Genomic DNA, 25,355 nt, shown 5'->3' with positions numbered 1-25,355 from the left:
TGCCTAAGACAGCAATTGGGGTTCTGTTTTGTTGTCTCACAACCTATTTGCATCGCCAAAACAAGCCATTAACTCAATCACCATGTTTCTGGAAGCTCTAAGCTCTGCCTTTGAAAATATGCATCTCAGTTGGAGCTTCTGAAGAAATGGTGACCACAAGGATAGCATTACTTATTTCTTAAATAAGGGCTTTGGCTCGGTTCTTGAAACCCTTCTTCAGTGTGACTCACGGGACTATGCCTCCCAGGGTGTTTGAATTCAAAGCATGCTCCAGCGCCAGGCAGTGGAAGGAATGATATTTGGGTCGCAGGCTGTGGAGGAGGTCTCTAGTGGCTATGACTGAGATCACATCATGCAGTCTACTCCATCGCGTGGACAGCACACGCACACGTACACGCACACGCAAACACACGATTGACCTCAGCATGGTTTGGATTGGACTGAAAATGGTAGAAAAAAAAAAAAAGAGGACACGCCCAACCCGCGCCGCCGGGGCCGGACAGCCTCTTAGCTCCTGCAAGCCTAGGCGCAGGCGCGCGACCTTTGTGGGCTGGACTCAGGTGCTGATGCCGGAACTTAGGGGGATTGACCAGCCCGGTGCAGCCCGGTGGCCAATGGTTGGCGATGCTCCTCCCCCGCCCCCTTCCCTGTGCACAGCGCGTGCGCAGGGCGGGAGCGAGCGAAATTCAATCCTTGGCGGAGATAACTAAGACCCAAAGTGACGGTTATGGAGGCGTCCCAAGGGTTTGTGGAAGCCGAGGCTTTAAGCCCAGAGCTGGCTGCTCTTTACCTGAGGTATGTCTGGGCCGCTGGGCGGGTCTAGCTCGCAGGTTCTGGCCTGGAGTAGGGGTGAGGCGTCCCTCCGACCCTCCCAGGGGCCTAAAACTTTTGAGAGCAGGGCGCGGGAATCTGCTCAGCTTAGCTTGGGGAGCCCCCCAATGTCCCCTTTGAGAATCAAATGACTCACTTTTATGAACTCCTTAAAGCCAGAACTTCAATTCATCAAGCCTTCCTTGAGTCTTTCCAGCCTACCAAGCCACAGGCCTAAAATATTGGCCTCCTCCCCAAATTGCTTATACTAGTAATCTAGTAGTGGAAAGGGATAGGTAAACTTACAATATTTAATAAGTGCTGTAAGAGGTATAATGTGTAAGGCATAGTATGGGCATTCAAGGAGCGAATGGCCAACTACAGGGTCGGTGAGCCAAGGGAAGACCTCATAAAAGGAAGAGACATTTGTGTTGAAAAAATGAGGAAGCATTCTCCAGATGGCTGAAGGTGGAGAGGGTTTGGTGATGTGGGAGTAAGCATTAATTTTTTTTAATTGTGCTAAAATACACACAACATAAAATTTGTATTAACCTAATTTGTCTTAACCATTCTTTAGTGGTATTAAATATATTGTTGTTCAACCATCACCAACATCCATCTCCGGAACTCTTTTCATCTTGTAAAACTAAAACTCGGTAATTATTAAACACTAGCTGCTCATTCTCCACTTCCCCAGCTCCTGGCAACCATCATTCTACTTTATGTCTCTGTGAATCTGACTCCTCTAGGGACTTCACATAAGAGGAATCATACAGTATTTGTCTTTCTGTGACTGGGTTATTTCACATAGTATGATGTCCTCAAGGTTCATCCATGTAGTGTTGTGTGACAGGATTTCCTTCCTTTTTAAGATGGAATAATATTCCATTGTCTGCATTATTCACATTTTCTTTATCCATTGATGGGCACTTGGGTTACTTCCATCTCAACTATTGTGATAGTGCTGATGTAAACATGGGTGTGCAAATATCTCTACACGATCCTACTTTCCATTCTTTTTGATATATATCCAAAGTGGGATTGCTGGATCGTATGGTAGTTCTACTTTTAATTTCTTGGGGAATTGCCATACTGTCCTCTAGAGTAGCTGCACCATTTTACATTCCCACCAACAGTGCACAAGGGTTCCAGTTTCTCCACATCCTAGCTAACACTTATTTTCTGTTTTGTTCTTACTAGCCATCTTAATGATAGTGAAGTAGTATCTCATTCTGGTTTTGATTTGCATTTCTCTAATGATTACTGATGTTGAGAATCTTTTCATATACCTGTTGGTCATCTGTATGTTTTCTTTGGAGAAATGTCTATTCAAGTCCTTTTTTAGTTGGGTAGTTTGTTGTTGTTGAGTTGTAGTTCTTTATATATTCTAGATATTAACCCCTTATCTGATTTATAATTTGCAGATATTTTCTCCCATTTTGTAGGTTGCCTTTTCACTCTGTTGATTGTGTCCTTTGATGTACAGTTTTATTTTTTTTTAAATTTAGAGTCTGATTTTAATTTAATTTATTTTTTCAATATATTTTTTATTGAACTTATTGGGATGACATTGGTTAATAAAATTATATAGGTTTCAGGTGTACAGTTCTATGCTACATCATCTATATATTGTATTATGTGTTCACCACCCCAAGCCAATTCTCCTTCCATCACCATTTATCCCTGCTTTATCTTATTCTACCTCTCCCCACCCCCTTTTCCCTCTGGCAATCACCACATGGTTGTCTGTGTCTATGAGGTGGTTTTTTTTTTTTTTTTTTTTAAAGAAGTTTTATATTTTGATGTAGTACAAAGAAATAAATTGAGGCAGTGAACAGTTCTGTCTCCCTTTTCAGAAAAACAATGTTTTAAGGCTGTTAAAAGCCAAAAGATCTTACAGAGGAGTAAAAGTACATTTTTGGACTAAGTTACATGACTTCCTTAAGGAAGACTTGGGGGAAACAGAGGGAGGCAGTGTGGTGTGGTAGAGTGATGGCTTTATTTATTTATTTATTTATTTATTTATTTCCATTGATTTCTAGAGAGAGTGGAAGGGAGGGAGGAGGGGGAGGAGAGAAACATGGGTGTGAAAGAGACACATAGATTGGTTGCCCTCCCGCATGTGCCCCCCGCATGTACTGGGGCTGGGAAACTAGCAACCAAGGTATGTGCCCTTGACCCTTGATGGGGACTTGAATCCTCAACTCTTAGGCCCGAGGGCTGATGCTAACCACTGAGCAACCAACCAGTGCGAGTGCTGGCTTTAGAGTTGGGTCATTTGGGTTTCACATTATGGCTTTGTCACCTGCTAGCTGGGAGACCTCAAGCAAGTCACTTGACTTTTCTGACCCTCAATTTTCTCATCTGGAAAGTGGTGATAAGGCTTAAGGTCTTTAATCCCCTTCCCTCCTTTCTGTGAGCAAGCAAGTGGGCCTCTCAGCTTGCACTGTGCACTGATTCCTTAACACTGCCTCTCAAGCTGGCACCTGTTTCTCACTTGCTCCTAAGTGCTTTCTTCAGAACATTCTCAAATTGTATCTCTCCCACTCCCCTCAACAATCACCCCCTTATCTCACAGTCATCTTCTGCTGTCACAATCCATACCTTGCTTTCACAGTTTCCTTGTCTCTTATGACATCCCATCTCTCATGACCCCTCAAGTCTCATAATTCTTTTATTCCTCCTAATCTTTCTCAGTGTTTTCCATCCTCTTCCAAATCCCACACACAGCTTTCTTTACTTTCTCTCTTGCTCATAATTCTGCTCATTGGCACAATCCTATTCTCACACAATTTCTCTGTCTCTATTTCTCCCTCCTTCCCTCCCTCCCTTTTATGTCCCTCTCCTTCCCTGTCTCTGCCTCTGCTGCCTAAGAGATGAAAGAAAACTTTGAAACTTGCTGTCACACACTCTCTGCACACCTTTCTTTTTCACACACCTTCATTTTCTGTCACATATGATAACTCTGTCACACATTCTCTGTGTCAGTCCTGCTCTCCCTTGGTGATGCCAGCCCAGCAGCTCCTCTATTACCCACCCTCTCACTCTGATGCCCACTGTCTATTTGTGCTCTCTGTACCCCCATGCTTCCATTCTCTGTTGCTCCCCGCACCATTTGTCCCTTATTTTTCTTTTTCTGACATTCTTTCTTTCTCTTTCTCCCAGCTTCTGTCTCTTTGTCTTTCTGTCACCCATTATCTCTCCATCTGTGTCTCCCACCTCTGTCACCCATTGTCCCTCTCTGGCACTCATTCTCGCGCTCTCTCCCATTGTCTTGCTCTGTCACCCACTACCCCCTTCTCTCTGTTGCTTACCCCTCTCTCTTTCTGTCACCCACCTGTTCCACACTGTCATCTACCTGCTCACACTTACTCTTTCTGTCAACCCACCCTCTTTTTCTCTGTCATCCTCCCCACTCTGTACCTCTGTCACCCCTTCTCCCTTTCTCTGTCACCCATGATCTCTATCACCCACTCTTTATGTTTCTCTATGACCCATTCTCTCTGTTACCCACTCTTTCCCTGTCACCTACTTTTTTTCTGTCACCCACTCTCTCATTCTGTCACTTATCTTTTTTCTCTGTCACTGTATCTTTCTGTGTCCAATCAAGAATAGAAGCCATACAGTATGTTAAAGCATGGATTTTAATATAAATAATTATTAAACTATGAAATGAATGGCCATACAAAATAAGGACACTGTACTATGATACCCTAGGGCTATGGGAGAATACCAAGGAAAGGACAAACTTGGAAGGGAGCCCTCTCCCCAAGGCTGAGGCTCAGACCTCCTTGAAGAAGATATAGTTCTGCCCACTGGATAGAAGAGAAATATGCTGGCTTGCCCAGGCCAGGTGCTGGTCGGCAAACTGCGGCTCGCGAGCCACATGCAGCTTGCAAGCCACGGTTTGCCGCTCTGTTGACTAATGAGTTTGCCGACCACTGCACCTAGGCCAACAGGAAGCAACCTTCTGGACTGTGGGCTGGGAGCAGGCTATCAGCAACCCATGGCTTAGACAAGCGGAAGGGGTGGAGCTCAGGGCATAGGCTAGCTGCTGAGGGAACTAGTTTTCATTCAGAGAGGGCTGCAAGAAAGTAATTTCCTGGCCAGGTGGATGCTTCAAGGTCATTGAGGGACTGGGTGTTGTGGCTGACCCACTGTGTTGCAGCACCTGGCAACTTCAGGAGAGTTCCTTTCTCCTTCAGTGTCCCTCAGGCGCCCTCTACTGAGAAAACTTTGTCCTGGCTGGAAAGGAGAGATGCTTAAAGGAATTCTGTCCATTATCACAGAACAGGTATTGAGGAGTGAATTTGGAACTGAGAGGTAATAAATGATGACTGGCAGAGTTACCCATCCTCTGTCTCTGTCACTCACCTTCTTTCCTATGTTGCCCACCTTTTCTGTCACTCACTGTTTGTGTCATCCCTCTCTCTCTGTCACCCACTTGATTATTGTCCACTCTCTCTTGTCACTCATCTGCTCTTTTTCTGTTTTTCTATCACCTACATCTCCTATTACTTTATTCATACTGCTTTTTTCAAGGTCACCAATCACTTTCATATAAGTAAATAATGGTTGATTTTTAATCCTCATCCTCTTTAATCCTACCAGTAGTATTTGACAGAGATTATCATTTCTCCATGAAACACTTGATTCATTTGGCTTCCAGGACCCCTCATTCTTCTGATTTTCTTCCTACCTCACTGGTTGCTGCTTCTCAGATTCTGCTGATTCTTCCTCATACCCTCAATCACATTTTTCTTCTAATGTACTTTAAGTTAAATTCTCAGGCATCATGGCATTTCCTTTTTAAATACTTTAGTATGCATCTCTGAAAAAGAACATATTCTTAACCATCATACCATATCACACCTAACAAAATACTAATTCTTTGATATCAGCTAATACACAATTTATATTTCAACTAGAGGCCCAGTGCACGGAATTAGTGCACTCAAGGGGGGGGTCCCTCAGCCAGGCCTGCGCCCTCTCCCAGTCCGGGAGCCCTTGGGGGATGTCCGATTGCTGTGGGGAGCGGCCTAAGCCATCAGTCAGACATTCTTAGCGCTGCTGTGGAGGCAGGAGAGGCTCCCAACACCGCTGCTGTACTCGCCAGCCTTGAGCCCAGATTCTGACTGAGCGGCGCTCCCCCTGTGGGAGTGCACTGACCACTAGGGGGCAGCTCCTATGTTGAGCGTCTGCCCCCTGGTGGTCAGTGCGCATCGTAGCGACTGGTCATTCCGCCATTTGGTTGATTTGCATATTAGCCTTTTATTATACAGCATTTTTGAAATGCTTTTAAGGCTTTTTATAATTGGTTTGTTTGAATCAGGATCCAAAGAAGGTCCATATGCTGCATTTGATTATATTTCTTAAGCCTCTTAATCTTTTTTTTTTATTGTCTAAAGTTTTACATATGTCTCCTTTTTCCCCGATTGACCCCCCTCCAGCCTGGGCAAGCCCCAACACCCCAGTGTCTGTGTCCATTGGTTATACTAATATGCATGCATACAAGTCCTTTGCTTGATCTCTAAATCCCCCCCTCCCCTGCCATTTGTCTCTGCATCTATTTTTGTTCATCAAATTATGTTGATCACTAGTGGCCCGGTGCACGAAATTCGTGCACATTAAAAGGGGATTAATTAGAGGAAATAATTTAATATTGCTATTTGCCCTTTCTCTATAATAGAAGTGTCAGAAATGAAAGAAAATTAGTAAAATGTATATGAAAACCTTCCTCCTGTCAGAGAGTCAAGTCCCCGCCCACCCACATGTGCCTCAAAATCGCATGAGACCCAGACCCGGCTGACCTCCGCCTCGATTGGGTTAGATCAGGGGTGGGCAAACTTTTTGACTCGAGGGCCACAATGGGTTCTTAAACTGGACCGGAGGGCTGGAACAAAAGCATGGATGGAGTGTTTGTGTGAACCAATATAAATTCAAAGTAAAGGAGTGGAGGGGAGAGCAAGAGAACCAGATAGAACAGCTGGATCTGGCCCGCGGGCCGTAGTTTGTCCATGGCTGGGCTAGATCCAAACCTGGCCAGTCCCACCCTTGTCAAGCCCCGCCAGGCAGGGGACGTAGTCTCAGGTCCCCTGGCCCAGCGCCAGGACGGGGGGTGTGGCCTGAGGTCCCCCAGCCCAGACTGGGGCGGGGGGTGTACCTTGAGGTCCTCCGTCAAGCCCTGCTGGGTGGAGGTCCCCTGTCAAGCCCTGCCAGGCAGGGGGACGCAGCCTCAGGTCCCCTGGCCCAGTGCTGAGGCAGGGGGTGCGGCCTGAGGTCCCCTGGCCTGAAGTCCCCTGTCAAGCCCCACCTTGTGGGGGCGAGGCCTGAGGTCCCATTCAAGCCCCGCCTGGTGGGGGGCGTGGCCTGAGGTCCTCTGGCCTGGTGCCAAGGCGAGAGGCGCGACCTGAGGTCCCTTGTTAAGCCCAGCCAGGCAGGGGGGCACAGCCTCAGGTCCCCGGCCCAGTGCTGGGGTGGGGGGTGCGGCCTGAGGTCCCCCGTCAAGCCCCACCAGGTGGGGTTGCGGTCTGAAGTACCCCGGCCTAGTGCTGGGGTGGAGGGCGCAGCCTGAGTTCCCCTGACCCAGCACTGGGGGTGCACCTTGAGGTCCTCTGTCAAGCCCCGCTGGGTGAGGGGTGCAGTCTGAGGTCCCCTGTCAAGCCCAAGCCAGGCAGGGGTCACAGCCTCAGGTCCCCTGGCCCGGTGCTGGGGCAGGGGGTGCGGCTTGAGGTCACCCATCAAGCCCCACCAGGCGGGAGGTGCAGTCTGAGGTCCCCTGACCTGGTGCTGGGTGGAGGGCCGGGGGTGCACCTTGAGGTCCCCTGTCAAGTCCTGCTGGGTGGGGGGCACAGCCTGAGGTCCCCTGTCAAGCCCAGCCAGGCAGGGGGGCACAGACTCAGGTCCCCTGGTCTGGTGCTGGGGCAGGGGCCACAGCCTGAGGTCCCCTGTCAAGCCCCGATGGGCGGGGGTGTGGTCTGAGGTCCCCCAGCCTGGTGCCAGGGTGGGGGGCATGGCCTGAAGTCCCCTGTCAAGCCCCACCTGGTGGGGGGTGTGGCCTGAGGTCCCCCAGTCTGGCGCTGGGATGCGGGGAGCAGCCTGAGGTTCCCTAGCCCAGCACCAGGACGGGAAGCGCACCTTGAGGTCCCCCATCAAGCCCTGCCAAGTGGGGGGCATGGCCTCAGGTCTCTGTGGGGGGCGTGGCCTGAGGTCCCCTGTCAAGCCCCATGGGGGCAGGGGAGGGTGTAGCCTCAGGTGCCTGCTGATTGCTCTTTAAGGCTCCTATGGGAACTTGGCTTCAGCTGTGGGTGCAGCCATCTTTGTGACGGAGTGATGGTCAATTAGCATATTCCCTCTTTGTTAGATAGGATTATATCCCACATATGAGTGAGATCATGTGATATTTATCTTTCTCTGAATGGCTTATTTCACTTAGCATAATGCACGCCAGTTCCATCCATGCTGTTGCAAATGGTAAAAGTTCCTTCTTTTTTACAGCAGTGTGGTATTCCATTGTGTAGTCAGGGGTCCTCAAACTTTTTAAACAGGGGGCCAGTTCACTGTCCCTCAGACCATTGGAGGGCCGGACTATAGTTTAAAAAAAAAACTATGAACAAATTCCTAGGCGCACTGCGGGCCCGGGACAAGTCGGCTGCTAAGCAGGACAGGTAGCGGCACCCGGTGGGCCGGATAAATGTCCTCGGCGGGCCACAGGTGGCCCGTGGGCCGTAGTTTGAGGACCCCTGGTGTAGATGTACCTCAGGTTTTTAATCCATTCACCTGCTGATGGGCCCTTAGGTTGTTTCCAAATCTTAGCTATTATAAATTGTGCTGCTGTGAACATAGGGGTGCATATATCCTTTTCTGATTGGTGTTTCTAGTTTCTTGGGATATATTCCTAGAAGTGGGATCACTGGGTCAAATGGGAGTTCCATTTTTAGTTTTTTTGAGGAAACTCCATACTGTTCTCCACAGTGGCTGCACCAGTCTGCATTCCCACCAGCAGTGCACAAGGGTTCCTTTTTCTCCGCATCCTCTCCAGCACTTGTCGTTTGTTGCTTTGTTGATGATAGCCATTCTGACAGGTGTGAGATGGTATCTCATTGTTGCTTTGATTTGCATCTCTCACATGATTAGTGACTTTGAGCATGTTTTCATATGTCTCTCAACCCTCTGTATGTCCTCTTTCAAAAAGTGTATTTAGGTCCTTTGCCCATTTTTTGATTGGATCGTTTATTTTCCTTTTGTTAAGTTGTATGAGTTCTCTGTAAATTTTGAAGATTAAACCCTTATCTGAAATAGCATTGGCAAATATATTCTCCCATGTAGTGGTCTTTCTTGTTGTTTTGTTGATGGTTTCTTTTGCTGTGCAGAAGCATTTTATTTTGATGTAGTCCCATTTGTTTATTTTCTCCTTAGTCTCTATTGCCCTAGAACAGCCGTGGGCAAACTACAGCCCGCGGGCCGGATCCCATTCAGCTGTTCTATCTGGCCCGCGGAGCCGAAAGAGCGGAGGGTTCTCTTGCTCTCCTCTCCGCTCCTTTACTTTGAATTTATATTAGTTCACACAAACACTCAATCCATGCTTTTGTTCCGGCCCTCTGGTCCAGTTTAAGAACCCATTGTAGCCCTCGAGTCAAAAAGTTTGCCACCCCTGCCCTAGGAGCTGTGTGGGTAAAGATATTGCTACAACATATGTCTGCTATTTTGTTGCCTATGAAGTCTTTTTTTTTTAAATTTTATTTTATTGTTTAAAGTATTACAAATAGTAGTACATATATCTCCTTTTTTTCCTCATTGACCTTTCCCCAACCTCCCCTAACCCCTGGCACATACCCTCATCCCCCCCGCCCCACTGTCTTGTGTCCATTGGTTGTGCGTATATGCATGCATACAAATCCTTTGGTTGATCTCCCCCCCTTACTCCCATCCTCCCCTACCTTCCCTCTGAAGTTTGATGGTCTGATCAATGCTTCTCTGTCTCTGGATATGTTTTTGTTCATCAGTTTATGTTGTTCGTTATATTCCACAAATGAGTGAGATCATGTGATATTTATCTTTCTCTGACTGGCTCATTTCGCTTAGCATAGTGCTGTCCAGTTCCATCCATGCTGTTGCAAATGGTAAGAGTTCTTTCTTTTTTACCGCAGTGTAGTATTCCATTCTGTAGATGTACCACAGTTCTTTTAATTCACTCATCTGCTGATGGGCACTTAGGCTGTTTCCAAATCTTAGCTATGGTAAATTGTGCCGCTATGAACATAGGGGTGCATATATCCTTTCTGATTGGTGTTTCTAGTTTCTTGGGACATATTCCTAGAAGGGGGATCACTGGGTCAAATGGGAGTTCCATTTTTAGTTTTTTGAGGAAACTCCATACTGTTCTCCACAGTGGCTGCACCAGTCTGCATTCCCACCAGCAGTGCACGAGAGTTGCTTTTTCTCTGCATCCTCGCCAGCACTTGTCGTTTGTTGATTTGTTGATGATTACCATTCTGACAGGTGTGAGATGGTTCCGCATTGTTGGTTTGATTTGCATCTCTCGCATAATTAGTGACTTTGAGCATGCTTTCATATGTCCCTTGGCCTTCCTTCGGTCTTCTTTCGAAAAGATTCTTTTTAGGTCCGTTGCCCATTTTTCAATTGGATCATTTATCTTCCTTTTATTAAGTTGTATAAGTTCCCTGTAGATGTTGGAGATTAAACCTTTATCAGTGATAACATTGGCAAATATGTTCTCCCATGCAGTGGGCTTTCTTGTTGTTTTGTTGATGGTTTCTTTTGCTGTGCAAAAGCTTTTTATTTTGATGTAGTCCCATTTGTTTATTTTCTCTTTAGTTTCCATTGCCTTAGGAGCGGTATCAGTGAAGATATTGCTTCTGCATGTGTCTGAGATTTTGCTGCCTGTGTATTCCTCTAGTATTTTTATGGTTCCCATCTTATGTTTAAGTCCTTTATCCATTTTGAGTTTATTTTTGTGTATGGTGTAAGATGGTGATCTAGTTTCATTTTTTTGCAGTATCTGTCCAATTTTCCCAGCACCATTTATTTAAGAGACTGTATTGACTCCATTCTATGTTCATGCCTCCTTTGTCGAATATTAATTGAGCATAGTGGTTTGGGTCGATTTCTAGGTTCTCTATTCTACTCCATTGATCTATATGTCTGTTCTTGTGCCAGTACTAGGCTGTTTTGAGAACAGTGGCCTTGTAATACAGCTTGAAATCTGGTATTGAGATCCCACCTACTTTGTTCTTCTTTCTCAGTATTGCTGTGGCTATTCGGGGTCTTTTTTTATTCCAGATGAATTTTTGGAGAGTACTTCCTAGGTCTGTGAAATATGCCATTGCTTTTTTAATGGGGAGTGCATTGAATCTATAGATTGCTTTGGGTAGTATGGACATTTTGATGATGTTGATTCTACCAATCCATGAACATGGTATGTTCTTCCATCTGTTTACGTCTTCCTCTATCTCTTTTTTAAGTGTCCTGTAGTTTTCTGAGTAGAGGTCTTTTACCTCCTTAGTTAAGTTTATTCCTAGGTATTTTAATTTTTTTGGTGCGATAGTAAATGGGATTGCTTTTTTAGTCTCTCTTTATGTAAGTTCACTATTGGTGTATAGAAATGCCATAGATTTCTTGGCGTTAATTTTGTATCCTGCTACATTGTCAAATTCATTTATTAAGTCTAATAGTATTTTGTTTTTTTTTATGTACAATAACATGTCATCTGCAAATAAGGACAGCTTTACTTCTTCTTTCCCAATGTGGATGCCTTTTATTTCTTCTTCTTGTCTAATTGCAATGGCTAATACTTCCAGTACTATGTCGAACAGGAGTGGTGAGAGTGGGCATCCCTGTCTTGTTCCTATTCTTAGGAGAATTGGTTTTAGTTTTTGCCCATTGTGTATGATGTTGGCTGTGGTTTTATCATATATGGCTTTTATTATGTTCAGGTGTGATCCTTCTATTCCCACCTTGCTGAGAGTTTTTATCAAGAAAGTGTGTTGGATTTTGTCAAATGCTTTTTCTGCATTAATTGATATGACTGTGATTTTTATCTTTCAATTTGCTTATGTGATGTATCACGTTTATTGATTTGCGGATATTGTACCATCCTTGTATCCCTGGGATAAATCCTACTTGGTCATGGTGTATGATCTTTCTGATGTACTGCTGGATCCAATTTGCTAGAATTTTGTTGAGGATTTTGGCATCTGTATTTATGAGGGATATTGGCCTGGAATTCTCTTTCATTGTGTTGTGTTTATCTGATTTTGGTATTAGGGTGATGCTGGCTTCATAGAAGGAGCTTGGAAGTGTTCCTTCCTCTTGAATTTTTTGGAATAGTCTTAGGAGGACAGGTTTTAGTTCTTCTTTCAATGTTTGATAAAACTCCCCTGTGAACCTGTCTGGCACCAGGCTTTTGTTTGCTGGAAGCTTCTTGATGACTGCTTCAATTTCTTCCATAGTTATTGGCCTGAGATGTTTAGATTCTTCCTGACTGAGTTTTGGAAGGTTGTATTTTTCTAGGAATATGTCCATTTCCTCCAGGTTGTCCAGTATGTTGGAATAGAGTTGTTCATAGTATTTTTTACCAATCCTTTGTATTTCCATGGGGTCTGTTGTTATTTCTCCTCTTTCATTTCTGATTTTGTTTATTTGCTTCTTGGTGAGTCTGGCTATAGGTTCATCAATGTTGTTTATCCTTTCAAAGAACCAGCTCTTGGTTTTGTTGATCTTTTGTATTGTTTCTTTGGTCTCTAGGTCGTTTATCTCCGCTCTGATCTTTATTATTTCCTTCCTTCTGCTTACACTGGGCTATTCTTGTTGCTCGTTTTCTAACTCTTTGAGTTGTTGGGTTAGGTAATTTATTACCATTGTTTCTTGTTTTTTGCAGTAGGCTTGTAGAGCTATGAACTTCCCTCTCAAGACTGCTTTCGCTGTGTCCCATAGATTTTGGATTGTTGTTTTCATTGTCATTTGTTGCCATGATGTTTTTTATTTCTTCTTTGATCTCTCTGGTAACCCAGTCATTTTTTAATAGCATGCTATTTAGTCTCCATGTGTTTAATTTTTTGGATTGTTTTTATTGTAGTTGATTTCCAGTTTTATGCCATTGTGATCTGAGAAGATGCTTGATATGATTTCTATCTTCTTGAATTTGAAGAAACTTTTCCTGTGACCCAATATATGGTCTATCTTTGAAAATGACCCATGTGCACTTGAGAAGAACGTATATTCTATGGCTTTGGGGTGAAATGTTCTGAAGATGTCAGTTAATTCCATCTGGTCTAGTGCATCATTTAGGATTGATATTTTTTGCTGATTTTTTGTTTAGAGGATTTGTCCAATGGTGATAGTGGGGTATTCAAGTCCCCTACTATGATTGTATTGCTGTTAATCTCTCCCTTGATATCTTCCAGGAGTTTTTTTTATGTATTTGGGCACTCCTGTATTAGGTGCGTATTTGTTTACCAGAGTTATTTCTTCTTGGTGGATTGCTCCCTTTAGTATTATGAAGTGGCCTTCCTTATCCCTTTTTATTCCCTTCACTTTGAGATCTAATTTGTCAGATATAAGTATTGCTACCCCCGCTGTTTTTTCATTTCCATTCACCTGAAAAATCTTTTTCTGTCCCTTTACCATCAATCTGTGTGTGTCTTTTTTTCTGAGGTGTGTTTGTTTTAGACAGCAGATATATGGGTCATGTTTTCTTATCCAATCGTTACCCTATGTCTTTTGATTGGGGCATTTAATCCATTTACATTTAAAGTTATTATTGATAGGTATTTGTTTGTTGCCATTTTTATTCTTTACCCCCGTGTTCCTTCTTTGCTTCTTATTTTTTTTTTTAAAGCAGACCCTTTAGCATTTCTTGCATTGGTGGTTTGGTGGTAATTAACTCTCTTATTCCTTTTTTGTCTGTGAAGCTCCTGATTCCACTTTCAATTTTGATTGATAGCCTTGCTGGGTACAGTATTCTTGGATTCAAACACTTCATTTCCTTGACTTTGTATATTTCATTCCATTCCCTTCTGGCCTGATGAGTTTCTATTGAGAAATCAGTCTCTAGTCTGATGAGGTATCCTTTGTAGGTAACTTTCTGTCTCTCTATGGCTGCTTTTAAGATTCTTACTTTGTCGTTGGTGTTTGCCAATTTAATTATAATGTGCCTTGACGTCGGTCTTTTGGGGTTCATTTTGTTTGGGACTTTGTGAGATTCTTGGATTTGTGTGAGTTTTTTCTTTACTTTATCTGGGAAGTTTTCTGTCATTATTTCTTCAATCAGGTTTTCTATTCCTTGCTCAGTTTCCTCTCCTTCTTGGACCCCTATTATGTGGATGTTGTTTCATTTCGCGTTGTCCCAAACTTCTCTTAGGCTCTCTTTCTGCTTTTTAATTTTTTTTTAGAAGCTGCTCTACTTGGGTATTATTTCCTACCTTGTCTTCTAGCTCACTGATGTGGTCCTTGTGCTTCTTCTAGTCTACTCTCGATGCTTTCTAATGAGCTCTTTACACCAGCGATGTCATTTTTCATTTCTTCATGAAATGATGTTTCTTCATTTCCTCTTGGTTCTTACACATATGGTCGAATTTGTCTTCCATTCTTTTCAGCCACTTTATGACCATTTCTCTGAATTCTTTCTCTGACAGGTTGCTTGCCTCCATTTCGTTTACTTCCTTTTCTGGTGATACCTGCTTTTCTTTCATATGCGGGCTGTTTGTTTGTCTCCCCATGGTCTCTCTTCTCCGGGTGTCTTGTTATGTAGTTGTCTCTCTCCTGTGTTGATTTAAAGGCACAAAATACAACACAACAAGGCACAATGCACAAGGCACTGAACACAAAAGTACTCACGATATTAATAACCCCAAATAAAGGTGACCACTAGAGAAATGCGAATTAGAGGATAAGAAAGAAAGAAGAAGAGAAAAAAAAGGAGTACAAAAATGAAATTGTGAAAAGGAAAAGAAAAATATGAGAAGAGAGACAATAAGAAGAGGGGAAAAAACTATATATATGTGGAGAAAACTCCAATAGAACAGCCACTAATCCCAACACATGGTAGCAACAAGTACCTGGAGATGAATGCAAACAAATACAACTAATAACAAGTGAGGCGAGGGAAAACAGAAGCAAAAAGCAAACAAAAACAAAACAAACAAAAAGAAAAAGCGAAACAATCTCACAACTAAGCATAAAAAATCGATATAATCAACAATCAAGCAAATAACAACAAAAGGACAGAGATAAAAAAATTTTGGATAGTGAAGAAAGAGAAGAGAGAGGTGTGTGTGGACTTGGAGCAGGGGATTGGAAATTAGATATATAAGTAGGGTGAAATTTTAACAGGGGTAAAAAGAAGGAATAGGGAAAATCTAAAGCAGGAATAAGGTAAGAGAAACAGGACAACAAAAGGGGAAAAGTGAGGAAGAGAGTGATGGCATAAAGGTAAAGTTGAGATAGAGTAAAATGATGCTAAAGGAAAGATTAAAATAGAATGTAGAACACTAATCCCAAAGTAAAATAAAGAGAAAATAAAATAACTCTTTTTTAAAAAGGTGAAATAGTAGTAGTAATAATACTGATTCAAAATATAATAATGAAAAAGGTAAAATCAAGTGAGGAAAAAAGAAAAAAAATTAGTTTCTTAAGTAAAAGATGAAAAAAAAAAGTGCAGTAGTGAAGGTCATTCACTTCCTCTACTGTTCTCTTTGTCACTCCTGTTCCCTAGTTAGGATACTATTGAAGTTACCTGCGTTCCTCTGCTCCTCAGTGTTGTAGGCCACAGTCCTGATTTTTAAGCTGACAGTACTTCTTTGTTAATACTCCTTTATTTGTGTTTACACAAGAGTCAATTTGTGATTCAACCCCTGGGTGGCAGTGTTTCTGAATTGACCTTTGGGTCTATAAGTCATCTCTAGCTAGTGTTTAGATTTTGTTTTCCCTGTCGCACTTAATACCGGTTTGGGGGAATGGGCTGCCCCAGAGCTGGTTCTCTGATCGTTATTCCCTGCTCTGATCCCCAGGTTCCACAAAAACAACTTTACCCTGCAGTCTCTTAGAGTGTCCCCAATTGGGTGATCCTATGTTCCAGGCTTAGTAATCAAAAGCAAGGATTTAAAGAGAAAAAAAAGCCAGCGTAAGTGAGCGAATGCACGACTTTTACCCTCTGGCACTGTGCGCAACTCTATGATCCTCTCTGTGCACGTCTTTTTTACCCTGGCACTAAGCAGCCAGCACACTGGAAAATTTCACGCTGCCTTTTAGCGCCCAGTCCAGCTATAGGTTGATTTTTAGAGTTCCCTTCTGCCAGCAGCCCTGCGCATCCCCTTCCGCATTCGCGGATCATGGCCGTGTATTTTGTGAGGCAGAGACTTCCCCCAACCTATATATCCCGTTTCGCGCATTTTTCTCTCCAGCCTGTATCGCAGACCTCACCTTTCCCTAGGCGTAATCTCTCCTTTCCTTGAGAAGGTGCAGAGCTCCTCTGAGTCAGTTTATTCGCGCTGCCTGAGATCCTGTGTTCCTGGGTCCACAGTTGGTCCCTGGGTGTTCTGTTTGTAGAGTCGCGGGATGTATAGTCTTCCGATGACAACCATTCTCCCCTTCAAGATGGCGTGATCTCCACAGTAGAGCCCGTTGCTCCAGGAGAGATTTCAGCAGCAGTGTATGCTGCCCAGTCAGGGGAGCCTGGTCCGGTAGTCCCCGATAGTCCCTTGGAGTATAGCTGACCCTCACTCACAAATATACACTCCCCATATGTCTACACACTCTCCTTTCGTTCTCTCACTCATACTTTATCTTGCATTCTACCCTCCCGTTGGCAGCCATCTTCCCAATCCCTGCCTATGAGGTATTGTAGGATTTTTATGGTTTCCCATCTTACATTTAAGCCCTTTAGCCATTTTTTAAAATATATTTTATTGATTTTTTACAGAGAGGAAGGGAGAAGGATAGAGAGTTAGAAACATTGATGAGAGAGAAACATCGATCAGCTGCCTCCTGCACACCCCCTACTGGGGACGTGCCTGCAACCAAGGTACATGCCCTTGACCGGAATCGAACCTGGGACCTTTCAGTCCGCAGGCTGATGCTCTATCCACTGAGCCAAACTGGTTTCGGCCCTTTAGCCATTTTGAGTTTGTTTTTGTGTATGGTGTAAGTTGGTGATCTAGTTTCATTTCTTTGCATGTATCTGACCAAATTTCCCAGCACCATTTATTGAAGACCATTTGTCTTGACTCCATTGTATGCTCTTGCCTCCTTTGTCAAATATTAATTGAGCGTAAATGGCTTGGGTCGATTTCTGGATTATCTGTTCTGTTCCATTGGTCTATATGTCTGTTTTTTTTTGCCAATACCAGGAAGTTTTGAGAACCGTGGCTTGTTAACATAGCTTGATATCTGGTATTCTTCTTTCTCAGGATTTCTGTGGCTATTTGGGGTCTTTTTTTATTCCAGATGAATTTTTGGAGAGTTTGTTCTAGATCTTTGAAATATTCTGTTGGTATTTTAATAGGGATTGCATTGAATCTGTAGATTGCTTTGGGTAGTATGGACATTTTAATGATGTTGATTCTACTAATCCATGAACATGGTATGTTCTTCCATTTGTTTATATCTTTCTCTATCTCTTTTTTCAATGTACTGTAGTTTTCCGAGTATAGGTCTTTTACCTGCTTAGTTAAGTTTATTCCTAGGTATCTTAACTTTTTTGGTGCAATGGTAAATGAGATTTTTTTTTGTGTGTCTCTTTCTGTGAGTTCATTAATGTATAAAAAGGCCATACTGAGTGTTAATTTTGTATCCTGCTACATTGCCGAATTCATTTATTAGGTCTAGTAGTTTTTTGATGGAGTCTTTGGGGTTTTCTATGTATAGTATCATGTTATCTAAGAATAAGGACAGTTTTACTTCTTTTCCAATTTGGATGCCTTTTATTTCTTTTTCTCGTTTGATCGCTATGGCTAGTACTTCCAGTACTATATCAAACAGGAGTGGTGAAAGTGGGCATCCCTGTCTTGTTCCCGATGTTAGGGGAAATGAGTTTAGTTTTTGCCCATTGATCACGATGTTCGCTATAGGTTTGTCATACAAGGCTTTTATTATGTTAAGGTATGATCCCTCTATTCCCATTTTGCTGAGAGTTTTTATCAAGAAAGGGTGTTGGGTTTTGTCTAATAATTTTTATGCATCGATTGATATGATTATGTGATTTTTGTATCTCAATTTGTTTATGTCATGTATCACATTTATTGATTTGTGGCTATTGTACCGTCCTTTCATCCCCAGAATAAATCCCACTTGGTCATGGTGTATGAACTTTCTAATGTAATGCCAAATCCGATTTGCTAGAATTTTGTTGAGGATTTTAGCATCTGTGTTCATTAAGGATATTGGCCGGTAATTCTCTTTTTTTTGTGGTGTCTTTTTTTTTAATTTAATAAATCTTTATTGTTCAGATTATTACAATTGTTTCTCCTTTTTCCCCCCATAGCTCCTCTCCACCCGGTTCCCACCCCACCCTTTGCCCTTACCTCCCCCCACACTGTCCTCATCCATAAGTGTACGATTTTTGTCCAGTCTCTTCCTGCACCCCCCCATACCCTTTTCCCCCTGAGAATTATCAGTCCACTCCCTTTCTATGCCCCTGATTCTATTATATTCACCAGTTTATTCTGTTCCTCAGATTTTTAATTCACTTGATTTTTAGGTTCACTTGTTGATAGATATGTATTTGTTGTTAATAATTATTCTCTTTACTTTTTTCTTCTTCCTCTTCTTAAAGAATACCTTTCAGCATTTCATATAATTCTGGTTTGGTGGTGATGAACTCCTTTAGGTTTATCTTATCTGTGAAGCTCTTTATCTGACCTTCCATTCTGAATAATAGCTTTGCTGGGTAGAGTAGTCTTGTTTGTAGGTTCTTGCTATTCATCACTTTGAATATTTCTTTCCACTCCCTTCTGGCCTGCATAATTTCTGTTGAGAAATCAGCTGACAATCGTATGGGTGCTCCCTTGTAGGTAATTAACTGTTTTTCTCTTGCTGCTTTTAATATTCTCGCTGCTTTTAATATTCTCTCTTTGTCTTTTGCTCTTGGCATTTTAATTATGATGTGTCTTGGTGTGGTCCTCTTTGGATTCCTTTTGTTTGGGGTTCTGTGCACTTCCTGGACTTGTAAGTCTATTTCTTTCACCAGGTCGGGGAAGTTTTCTGTCATTATTTCTTCGAATAGGTTTTCAGTATCTTGCTCTCTCTCTTCTTCTGGCACCCCCATAATTCTGATGTTGGTACGCTTGAAGTTGTCTCAGAGGCTCCTTACACTATCTTCAACTTTTTGGATTCTTTTTTCTTTTTTTTGCTTTTCCAGTTGAGTGTTTTTTGCTTCTTTGTATTTCAAATCCTTGACTTGATTCTTGCATTCCTCTAGTCTGCTGTTGGGTCTCTGTATAATATTTTTTATTTCAGTCAGTGTATGTTTAATTTCTAGTTGGTCCTTTTTCATATCTTCGAGGGTCTCGTTATATTTATCGGCCTTTCCTAGGATATTCTTGAAAAGCCTTATAACAGTGGTTTTGAACTCTATATCCAGTCGTTTGTTTTCCTCCATTTCTTTTGTTTGTTATCTGTTTCTTCGTCTCCCCACTTTTCATTGATTCCCTGAGTTGGTAGGGTAGATTTGTGTGCTAGGTTTCCTATATGGCCCAGTGGGTCGGCCTCCCCAGTTAACCTGAGGTGGACACTCTTGGTGCACCCCTTTGTGGACTATGTGTACAGCCTTGTTGTAGTTAAGTCTTGATTGTTGTTGGTATCAGTGGGAGGAATTGACCTGCAGGCCAGTTGGCTGTGAGGATCAGCTGTGTCTACACTGGGAGATTTTCGGTGCCGGAGACAGCCTTATAGGATTAGCCTTGCCAGATTGCAAAGGCCTCTGTGCTCAGCTTGGAAGGGGCTTAGTCTCAGGCCGGAGCAGACAGTCTTGGCTTCCCGTCAGCCCTGCCCTTGCTCGCGAGTCTCCGGACCTCTGCCTTCCGCAGTTCCGAGTTTCCGCCTTACAGTCCAGATTTCTCCCGTAAGAGCATGGGTCCCCAGGGGCTCGCCCGGAACTGCGGTTCAGTGCAATCAGAAGCCTCCGACTCCCCTCCGCCAGGGACAGCCTGTGGTAAACTCTGCAGTCAGTCTTTGTGCGCACTTGCACTTCCAGACCCCTGCCGCCGTGGCTCCCCTGAGTCTCCGAGTTTCAGAGTCTCCGTGTGCCTTTCTCTCCACCCGACAGTCCAAACTCCCCCTTTATGAGCCTGAGTCCACAGGGTTTCGCCCAGAACTGAGGTTCAGTGCAGTCGGAACTGGGGTTCAGTGCAGTCGGAGCCTTCCTTCCCCCTCTCGCCAGAGAAAGCCAGCCAGGCACTCCACCGCCCTTCCTCTCTGTGCGTGCGTGTCTCCGTACCTCAGCTCTTTGCCGCTCCTTCTCCGTGAGCTTTCCTCTTTCCTTCTAGTTGTAGAATTTCCACTCAGCCAGCTTTCCTGTGGTTCTGGATGGTGCCCGTTCTGTCTTTTAGTTGTAGTTTTGAAATTGTTGTGTGGGGCAGCAGTTTAGGTGCTTACCTATGCCGCCATCTTGGTTTCTCCTGATAAATGAAAATTAAAGTGTGTTTTGTGGTGTCTTTTTCTGGTTTTGGAATTAGGGTAATGCTGGCTTCATAGAAAGAGCTTGGAAGTGTGCCAAGCCTCTTAATCTTGAAAAATCCTTCCCTACCTCCCACTCTCATTTCTATGCCAATGATTTGGATTAGTCTGATGGCTTCCTAGTGGTGACATTAGCTTGTTCTCCTGTCTCCTGTACCAGTAATTTAAATTTAAAGATTTGATATATGAGTGAATAAGGAAAATGTGGCATATTCATAAAATGGAATTATTCAGTCATAAAAAGAAGGAAATCTTTCCATATGTGACCATGTGTATAGACTTCGAGGTCATTATGCTAAGTGAAATAAGTCAGACAGAGAAAAGCAAATACCTTACTGTCTTACTTACATGTGAAATCTAAAAACAAAAACCACCAACTCAATATATACAGAGAACAGATTTGTGGTTGCCAGAGGAGGGGGATGGGAGGTGTGCAAAATGGATGAAGGTGGTTAATAGGTGCAAACTTCCAATTATAAAATTAATAAGGTGTGGGGATCTATTGTACAGCATGACAACTATAGTAGTACTGTTTTGAATATTTGAAAGTTGCTAAGAGAGTAAGTCTTAAAAGCTTCCATCACAAGAAAAAAAGTTTTTCTAACTATGTATAGTGGCTGATGTTGACTTAGCGTGGTCATCATTCTATAATATATACAAGTATCAAATTACATTGTATGCTGAAGCTAACATAATGTTGTATGTCAATTATACCTAGATAAAATTTTTCTAGAGCAAAACATATTAAGGTTCAATATTTTTGGCATGACTACTTTGTAGGTGAGGCCATGTACTTAATATCACATCATATCAGGAAGTATATAATATCTGATTTTCCTACTTTTTGTAATGTTAAGTAATGGGTTCATTTGGCTGCAGGCTGACCATGTCTTTGCAGAATTGCATTTCCCCTTTATAATCCTATACTAGTGGCCCAGTGCACGAAATTTGTGCACATGTCTTGAGATCCCCTGTCAAGCACCATCGTGTGGGGGGCGCAGCCTCAGGTCCCTTGGCCCGGGGCGGGGGGAGCAGCCTGAAGTCCTCCTGCCCAGCACTGGGGCTGGGGGCACACCTTGAGGTCTACCGTCAAGCCCCAGTGGGCTGTGGGCGTGGCCTCAGGTCTCCCAGCCTGGCGCCGGGGGTTGGGGGGCTCGGCCTCAGGTCCCCCGGCCTGACGCTGGGGCGGGAGGCATGGCGTGAGGTCCCCTGTCAAGCTCCACCAGGCGGGGGGTGCAGACTCAGGTCCCCTGCCCCGGCCCAGCGTGACGCAGCTTCAGGTCCCTGCTGGTTGCTCCTTAAGGCTCGTTACTGGAACTCTGCCTCTGCTGTGGGTGCAGCCATCTTGTGTTACAGAAAACCCGCCTCCACTGTGGGTGCTGCCATCGGTACTACCATCTTTGTAACAGTGTGATGGTCAATTTGCATATTCCCTCCATATCTACACTAATAAAAGAGAAACATGCAAATTGACCATCTCTCTGTTACTCCCACCAGCCAATCAGAGCGAGTATGCAAATTATCCCAACTAATATGGCAGCCGCCACGGAGCTGGAGCTAGCAGGAGGCTTGGGTTGCCCCTGGCGATGGAAGAAGCCAAGCTTCCCACCCACCCTTGCTGGCCCTGGCCTCCGCTCAAGGTTACAAAGTTTCAATTATAGAAGATAAATAAATCCCGGAAACCTGCTTCCAGCCGGCCCTGGCCTATGCTTGGGTCACCGGGGTGCGTGGCCGGTCTGCAAACCACCACAGGCCCCTTGCCCAGGCTGCCCCATGCCCCAAGGGAAACCCGCCATGATCCGGGACATCCTTCAGGGCAAACCAGCCAGCCCCCACCCTTGCACCAGGCCTCTATCCTATCTAATTATAGATTAATATGCAAATTGACCATCACTCCAACACACAAGATGACTGCCCCCGTGTGGTCAAAGATGGCTGCCCCCATGTGGAAACAAGATGGCTACCACAAGATGGCCAGCAGGGGAGGGCAGTTAGGAGGGACCAGGCCTGCAGGGGAGGGCAGTTGTGGGCGATCAGGCCAGCAGGGGAGGGCATTTGGGAGGGACCAGGCCTGCAAGGGAGGGCAGTTGCGGGCGATGAAGCCTGCAGTGGAGGGCAGTTAGGGGTGACCAGGCTGGCAGAGGACAGAAGTTGGGGGTGACCGGGCCTGCAGGGAAGGAGAGTTGAGGGGGACCCAGGCCTGCAGGGGAGAGCAGTTGGGGGGACCAGGCTTGCAGGAGAGGGCAGTTAGGGGTGACCCAGCCTGCAGGGGAGGGCAGTTGGGGGACCAGGCCTGCAGGAGAGGGCAGTTTGGGGGGACCTGGCCTGCAGGGGAGGGCAGTTAGGGGTGACCAGGCTGGCAGAGGACAGAAGTTGGGGGTGACCGGGCCTGCAGGGAAGGAGAGTTGAGGGGGACCCAGGCCTGCAGGGGAGAGCAGTTGGGGGGGAACAGGCCTGCAGGGGAGGGCAGTTGGGGGGACCAGGCCTTCAGGAGAGGGCAGTTAGGGGTGACCAGGCCTGCAGGGGAGAGCAGTTGGGGGGACCAGGCCTGCAGGAGAGGGCAGTTTGGGGGGACCTGGCCTGCAGGGGAGGGCAGTTAGGGGCAATCGGGCTGGCAGAGGAGCAGTTAGGCATCAATGAGGCTGGCAGGGGAGTGGTTAGGAGGTGATCAGGCTGGCAGGCCGAAGCAGTTAGGGGCAATCAGGCAGTTGGAAGCCAGCAGTCCTGAATTGTGAGAGGGATGTCCAACTGCCCGTTTAGGCCCGATCCTACTGGGATAGGGCCTAAACGGGCAGTCGGACATCCCTCGAGGGGGTCCCAGATTGGGGAGGGTACAGGCTAGGCGGAGGAATACACACCCCCGTGCACGAATTTCGTGCACCGGGCCTCTAGTAGATAGATAATAAAAAGCTAATATGCAAATGGTCGTCATGCTCTTGGGCCCTCCCGTACTCGCGCTGGGGCTGGGGGACCTGAGGCTTGGCTGGGGGACCTGCAGCCGCGCCCCCTGCCCCGGCGCCAGAGCCGCTGGACCTGAGGCTGGACTGGGGCACCTGAGGCTGCGTCCCCAACCCGGTTCCGGGCCAAGGGACCAGAGGCTGCACTGGGGGACCTGAGGCCACGCCCCCCACCCGGCATCTGGCTGGGGGACCTGAGGCCATGATCCCCGGCACTGGGCCAAGGGACCTGAGGCTGCACAGAGGGATCTGAGGCCACACCCCCCACCCGGCATCTGGCCAGGGGACCTGAGGCTGCGCCCCCTACCCAGCGGGGCTTGATGGGGGTGACGCCAGCCGGGTCTGGGTCTTGTGCTATTTTGAGCACGCCCGGGTGGGCGGGGACTTGACTTTGGGTCTCGCTGCGCGCCCCAGACTCTGACAGGAGGGAGATTTTCATATACGTTTTACTAATTTTCTTTCATCTCTGACACTTCTATTATAGACAAAGGGCAAATAGCAATATTAAAATATTTCCTCTAATTAATTTCCTTTTAATGTGCATGAATTTCATGCACCTGGCCACTAATGGGTAAATAATATATTGGGGTCCTAGCTGATTTGGCTCAGTGGACTGAAGGGTTATGGGTTCTATTCTGGTCAAGGGCACATACCTTGGTTTCAGGCTTGATCCCCATGTGCGGGAGACAACCAATCGATGTGTCTTTCTCACGTCAATGTTTCTCTCTGTCTCTACCCCTGCCTTCCACTCTCTCTAAAAATCAACAGAAAAAATACTCTCAGGTGAGGATTAACAACAACAACAAAATAATAATATGTTGGGGATCCTTTAGCATCTTGTGAGTACTCAGTTCCCCATCAACCTTTCATGCATTGATAATCATTGCCCACATCAGTTATTTCAATAGGGATTACAAAGTGGCCTTTTTAAATTTTGCCATTTTTTCTGTATTCATTAATTGGAATTCTTTTGTAAGTGCTGTTAATGTTAAAGTGTTGGACTGCCATGTTTTGTTTTTTAATTACACTCCTTTTGTTGCCATTATCTAGGTTCTTGACTTTAAAACCCATCTTTATGCTGAAGATATTCACATTTTTATCTTTAGTACTGACTGACCGCTTCTGAATTCCAGACTTCTGTATCCAACTGCTTACTTGACATCTGTACTAGATAATAGACATATCCATCCAACTTGTCGAAAACCAAAGGACAAAACCACACGTTCATCTCAATGGGTGCAGAAAAAAAATTAACAAAATCTAGCACCCTTTACTGATCAAAATACTTGACAAGCTAGGAATACAAGATAACCATACGCAGCTGGTGTGGCTCGGTGGTTAATTGTCTACCTATGAACCAGGAGATCATGGTTCGATTCCTGGTCAGAGTACATGCAAGAGGCAGCCAATGGATGATTCTCTCTCATCATTGATGATTCTCTCTCTGTCTTTCCCTTCTTCTCTGAAATCAATTAAAAAAATTAAAAAAAAGATAACTTCCCCAACCTGATCAAGGGTATCTGCAGAAACCCAAGGTAACATTATACTAGTACCTAATGGTGAAAGTATGCAGTCTTTCACCATTAGGTAAAATGTTGAAAGTTTTTGTCTGCTCTTAGTACTGTTGTTCAACATTTTAACTTATTATAATTCAACATTGTAATAGAGATTCTAGTCAGGGCAGTTAGTCAAGAAAAAGAAAAAAAGGAATGTAGATTAGAAAGAAAAAAGTAAAACTATTTGTATTTGCAGATTGAATGATCTCTTATATAGGAAGGCCTATGAATCCACAAAAAACTGTAAGAGCTAATAAACAAATTCAGCAAAAATGCAGGATACAAGATCAATATTCAAAATTCAGTTGTATTTCTATACATAGCAGTCAATGAAATTAAG

General features: G+C 44.5%; 1 protein-coding gene across 1 annotated transcript in view; it reads left to right on the top strand.

The window, feature by feature from the left end:
* Positions 1-671: 671 nt before the first annotated feature.
* The window catches only part of ERCC6L (ERCC excision repair 6 like, spindle assembly checkpoint helicase), a 48,049-nt gene continuing 23,365 nt past the window's right edge, over positions 672-25,355 (top strand). Inside the window, exon 1 of the mRNA XM_080653889.1 lies at positions 672-795. Within this exon, the coding sequence (XP_080510015.1) occupies positions 728-795 (68 nt within the window). The 5' untranslated portion in view covers positions 672-727. The remainder of the gene's footprint in view (positions 796-25,355) is intronic.

The sequence above is a fragment of the Plecotus auritus genome (genome assembly GCF_963455305.1).
Source record: "Plecotus auritus genome assembly, chromosome: X".
Taxonomy (NCBI): Eukaryota; Metazoa; Chordata; class Mammalia; order Chiroptera; family Vespertilionidae; genus Plecotus; species Plecotus auritus.
The sequence above is the reverse complement of the archived record's forward strand: the minus strand, read 5'-3'. Positions and strand labels throughout refer to the sequence as shown.